Here is a 6,186-nt window from a genome sequence, read left to right as displayed (position 1 = left end):
AAGAAGACAATTTCCAATTTAATTCTATAACACAAGTTAGATAGACATGATACCAAGTAAGCTACCATGCATATAATTATAAATAGTTCTATAACTAACCCAAATGAAATAATCAATCATTCACGTACTAAAAAATATCCAATCGAACTAAGATTTTGAGTTTGTGTTTTTTCTCTAAGCTTTTATGTGATCATATCTAGCATTATATACAAAACTTTTTATAGCTCAAGATTATGTTTGTACAGATTGAGTAAGGGCATTGTTGTTTTGTGACCTAAGTAAATCTATGAGGTTAGAATTGTGAAAACTCATCTTATTTATTCAAATTAAGAGGTCAAACTTTATTTCCATTATTTTGCAATGTTTCAAACAAACACGCTAGAAGACCCATAAACTCATGCATGAATCACATGCTAGTTTCATAAGATTACACAGTTTCATAATAATCAAGATACAAACGAGGTTTGATGAGAACTTCAAGAGGAGTAACTTTGATGTTGGACGTTTCCACAACAGCAGCCATATCAACAGGATCACTAGAAATTTTCGAGATTTCAAAGGCGTGAATAAAATTCGCAAGAGTCAGAAAAGCCGTTCGAAGGCCGAACGATAGTCCAGGACAAATCCTTCTTCCACTTCCAAATGGTAAAAACTCGAAATGATGACCCTTAACATCAACATCTTTATGAGTAGTAAGAAACCTCTCAGGCTTGAACTCCAATGGATCCGACCAAACACTAGGATCGGTTTGGATCTTCCACAAGTTCGTGAATAATCGGGTTCCTTTCTTCACACGGTAGCCACCAATGTTGCAATCTTCCCTGAATTCGCGAATTCCCGAAAGAGGTGATGCTGGATAAAGCCTTAGTGTTTCTTTGACAACAGCTTGAAGGTACACTAACTTGTTTATATCTGACTCTGTAATGCATAGTTTTTCTTTGCCAATGTGGAGATCAATTTCTTCTTTTACCTTTTCTAACGTGTGTGGATTATTCAACAGTAAACACAATGCCCATGTGTGTGTAACACTAGTTGTGTCCGTTGCTCCCAAAATTAGTGCCTGCAAAATGAGTACAAATTATTTAACATTTGGATAATTTATTTTTTAATCTGCAGACAGACCAGATGGATAATAATTATTAAAAACTCACACAACACAATCAACCGCGAGATTTACGGTTCAAACTCTGATGATGGCGCATGGTTTTAAATTGCAATTGCAGTTGTGAGTGTTGCGGTTGTGGGAAGTGCGATTATTGTGATGCACATTGTGACTGTTGTAGTTTGAATTATGATTAAGAGGTGTTGGAAATATACCGTTAGAAAAAGACTTAATGTTAATATGTTTTTATTACATTGTAAATAAATCAAGCTTTGAAATTTTTAATTTTTATGAAAATATTTGAATAATATATAGATGAAATTGTTTGATGTAGTTCATAATGTTGTCGGACGCTTGACTTTAAATCACATTGTAATTGGGATTTGATGCAAGCTACCGCGTCAGCAATAATTACAACCACAATTATTCTTGCAGACTGCAATTTAAAATTATGAATTACGTTCAAACCTATTAATATCAACTTTTTTTACCAATTGAACTAGGAATTAACATATTTATTAATAAAATGAAACATTATTATCTATGTAAACATGCGATAATCATATGAATATGAACATACCAGTGTTGTGGCTTTGATGACAGAATCTGAATCAAATCCATGAAAGTTTGTTCCACCAATAGTAGAAAGCATCACATCCATAAAATCTTGATTACCTTTACTCTTATCATCAACCCTCTTCTTCTTATGCTCATCCAACCATTCACTCACCACAACATCCAACTTCTCAAAATTCTCCTTCATACTCTTTTCATTTCCACCAAAATCAAACCATCTCAACCAAGGAACAACATCTCCAACTGTAAACACACTAATCAAACGCATATAATCCCTCAAAGCCTTCAAACACCTATCCGCTTCTTCCTCTTCAACTCTCACATTCTCTCCAAAATATCTCTTTCCAACAAACATTCTAAGAGCAACATTAAAAGCTACTTCATGAAACCACCTCTTCATCTCCACCAACAAATATCCATTTCGGTTTTTTTCATTTGTCCATAAATTAAAAAGCTCTTTAATCGATGTTTCGACTTCAGAGACACGAAGATGAGTTAATAGATCGAGCCGATGGTTCGAGAGAAAATTCAGCGTAACAATCTTGCGCATTTCGCGCCAATAAGGACCGTAAGGTGCAAAACCGAACATAGCATGATTATATGTCATATGTTCCAATGCAACAAGGTTTGGGCGATAGGACACAGCAATGTCGTTTGTTGTGTAACATTCTTTTGCAGTTTCCCAATTGTTGATTACTAGAGTTTTCGCGGCGCCGAGTTTGATAGTGAAAACTGGACCATACTTGTCTGCCAAGGCACCTAGAAAATGATGAGTTGGTTGAGATTTGCTTAAGAGAGGAAGGTGGCCGATTATTGGCCATGCACCAGCAACCATTGGAGGTTGTTTGGTTTTCTTGGTTTTGGAGTGATGGAAGAGAATTATGAAGAGAAGGATTGTTGAAAAGAGAATAATTGCAAATGTGTTTTGAGAGAAATCCAAATCCATTTGGATTTGTGAAGATGGTGATTCTTGGGAGAAATGATATATAAATTTTGTTAAACTGAATATTTCATTTTATAATGTAAGATAATTAATATTATAAATTATTAGATCATAAATGAAAGAGAAAAAATATACTCCGTAAACTAGGACACTTATTATGAGACGGAGGGAGTATGTACTAAATTGTAAAATAACTTTACACCGTAAACTAATCACAATCATGTTAAGTGTCAAGTCACATTGTTATTTTAAAAAAAATTATGTGACATGATAGATTGATGAATTTCAATTGAATGACAGCATAAAATTATTTTATACTGTCATTGCATTACCTTTAACCTCTAAATGAAATATAAAAAATAAAAATTCAACCGTTAAAGTATAAAAAATAAAAAAAATGACAAATAATTTTAATAAAAGTATTAAATTTTGTTGACTGTTTTAATATGCATAAGAAAACAAACCAATGGGTATGTTATAAATACATGTAGAGCTTCAAATCAATGGGTATATTTTAAATATATTATACATATTACACCTCATTCAATTTGCATGTTTTAATTCAATGTTTTTGGATTTAGTCTACTCCTTTTTCATAAATACTGGAAAAAAAAACTCACTTTAATAAATAGATTCAGATGAGTTGAGTTTTATGAACTCAATAGAGTTAGACTAGACAAAATTTTATAAAATATTTTTAATTATTTATTAATTTTTTTTACTTTAGAGTAAGAGTTAAATTTATAATCTTTCGAATCATCCGACTCTTTACCATTAAGTCAAATTTCATTGTCATTTTCTTCTTTCTTCCTAATTGTACATTTTTAGATGAAACTAGTAACAAACTCGTGCATGCACGGGTTCTAGTTTGGTACGTACATTTGTTTACGTAATATATTTATTTTAAATCAAAATTAAAATTTTTGGATCATAAATACCATTTTTCGTATATAAAATTTTTTGAATTAATAATAAATATTTTCCCGTAAAGAAATATTATTTATGTTTATGTATCATTTAAAAAAAATCTAGATCAATAATAAATTTTCGTATATAAAAATATATTTTTTCCTGTATATCATTTTTTAATCAAAATTTTTTGGATCACAAATACCAATTTTTATATATAAAAATATTTAGATCATTAATAGATTTTTCCCATATACAGATATTATTTATGTTTAGGTATCGTTCAAAAAAATATCCGAATCAATTGTAAATTTTCGTATATAAAAATATTTAGATCAATAATAATTTTTTCCCGTATACCTTATTTGAATAAATGTTTTTGGGATCATAAATACCATTTTTCACATATAAAAATATGTAGATCATTAATAGATTTTTCTTATATACAAATATTATTTATGTTTAGGTATCGTTTACAAAAATATCTGAATCAATTGTAAATTTTCGTATAGTAAAATATTTAGATCAATAATAGTTTTTTTACCCGTATACGATTTTTGAATAAAAATTTATCATAAATATCATTTTCATATATAAAAATATTTAGATCAATAATAGTTTTTTTCCCGTATACCTTTTTTGAATAAATTTTTTTTGGATCATAAATACCACTTTTCATATATAAAAATATTAAATCATTAATAGATTTTTCCCATATACAAATATTATTTATGTTTAGAATTGTTTACGTAAAAATATTTAGATCAATAATAGTTTTTTCTTCCCGTATAGCTTTTTGAATAAATTTTTTTTGGATCATAAATACAATTTTTTGTATATAAAAATATTTAGATTATATACAAATATTATTTTTGTTTATTTATCATTTACAAAAATATCTGAATCAATTGAATTTGACTATAAATAATAGTAGTATGCTACAATTGAATAAGTAATACATTTTTTTCCGCACATATATATATATATATATATATATATATATATATATATATATATATATATATATATATATATATATATATATATATATATATATATATATATATATATATATATTTCTCATATTTACATTGATAACATATATTTGTGAAATATAATCAATAACAAATAATTTTTGTAATGTTTAATTGTGCAAACATTATTTTTATTGTATACACTTCATTAATGACATATATTAATATAATAATATTTTGAATCATATAAATTAAAGTTAATGATAAGTGACACACCTTTTTGTATTTTATCCAATAACACACATTTTCAAGTATATTTTTAAATTCATTTTAATTGAAATAATTTTCTTAAATTAATTTTTTTTTCTTAAAAAATATTGTATCTTAAAATAAAAATTATTTCAAATTATATTTCTTCGTTATTAATATTCAATTATTAAAGTTAATTTTTAACAATTAAATATTATTTTAAATGTAAATTAACAATCATTTAAAATGATTATAATAATTTTTTTATTAAAAAATAATTTATTGGAATACTTTTATTAATTACTTATTAAAAAAATAATAATAAAGTAATAAAAAGTGAAAAGTGAAAAGTGAGTTGGAAAGTGAAATATGAAAAAGTGGAAAGTGAAAAGTGATAAATGGGTTGAAAAGTAAAAAGTGAGTTAGAAAAAACAAAAGACATTTTTTATCCCTAAATTATTAATTTAGACTAAGATAACAAAAGAGTATTTTGGTGATTTCCAGAACAACAACTTTTCTTATATTATAGATAAAATATATTATTATTTATTGAGTTTAAAGGTAATGTAGTGATAGTTAGGGGTGGAAATAGGCTGGGCCGAGCTAGGCTTTGCCAAGTCTAAGCCTGGCATGTCAAAAAAACTAAAGCCTAAGTCTGGCCTATAGCCTGTCGTAGGCTTATTTTTTAGGCCTAAGCCTAGCCTTTTTGAAGGCTTGGTTAGCCTGTTAGCCTACATAAAAGCCTATTTGTTTTAGACATATGTAAATAAGCAATTAAAATAATGTTTAAATAGACTAACTAACTAAAAGAACTTATGAAAATGATGTTCATCAGGTGTTTTCATCTTATTTTCACAAGTTCTTCAATATAATCAAGTTTTATAATGTATTTTAATTCAAAGTACAAAACATAACATAATGAAAATAAAAAAGTATTCATATTTATTTAAATAGGCCGGCCTGATAGGCTTAAAAGGCTTTTTTTTAAGGCCTGAGGCCTAGCCTTTTTAACTAAATAGGCTTATAAAAAAGCCTAGGGCTTTTCTATTTAAAAATAATCTGTGGCCTGGCCTGAGCCTATATAGGCTGACCTATAGGCCCCTGTTATCGGCCTGGCCTATTTCCACCCCCAGTGATAGTGTAAACTAACTTTACACATACAACCAATCAAAATTTTTACACTTGTCATATCATATTAGTTTTTTAAATTGAAATTATGTTTTAATTGGATATATGATTGTGATTGATTGATAGTGTAAAAATATTTTATACTGTGAGTCAATATCTTTTTTTCTTATTTATTTTTTAACACTCAATACAATATTATTTTGTTAATAATAACATCGATTATTTATAAATAAAAATAAAATGGAAGGAAACGATAGATAATTAATGATATTGGAAGAAAAAGACATAATTCAATCAACAACCTT

The 6,186-nt window shown here is 27.3% G+C and overlaps 1 protein-coding gene across 1 annotated transcript; it reads right to left on the bottom strand.

Annotated features, from left to right (window-relative positions):
• Nucleotides 1-326: 326 nt before the first annotated feature.
• LOC131623001 (cytochrome P450 82A1-like) lies at nt 327-2,654 on the bottom strand. Its single transcript, XM_058894002.1, has 2 exons — nt 1,683-2,654; nt 327-1,060 (listed from the first exon to the last, which is right to left on the bottom strand). The coding sequence occupies exons 1-2, from the start codon at nt 2,622-2,624 to the stop codon at nt 428-430; spliced, it is 1,575 nt and encodes a 524-aa protein (XP_058749985.1). The 5' UTR covers nt 2,625-2,654; the 3' UTR covers nt 327-427.
• Nucleotides 2,655-6,186: the final 3,532 nt, after the last annotated feature.

This window comes from Vicia villosa, unplaced genomic scaffold, assembly GCF_029867415.1.
Source record: "Vicia villosa cultivar HV-30 ecotype Madison, WI unplaced genomic scaffold, Vvil1.0 ctg.000048F_1_1, whole genome shotgun sequence".
NCBI classification, from domain to species: Eukaryota; Viridiplantae; Streptophyta; class Magnoliopsida; order Fabales; family Fabaceae; genus Vicia; species Vicia villosa.
The sequence above is the reverse complement of the archived record's forward strand: the minus strand, read 5'-3'. Positions and strand labels throughout refer to the sequence as shown.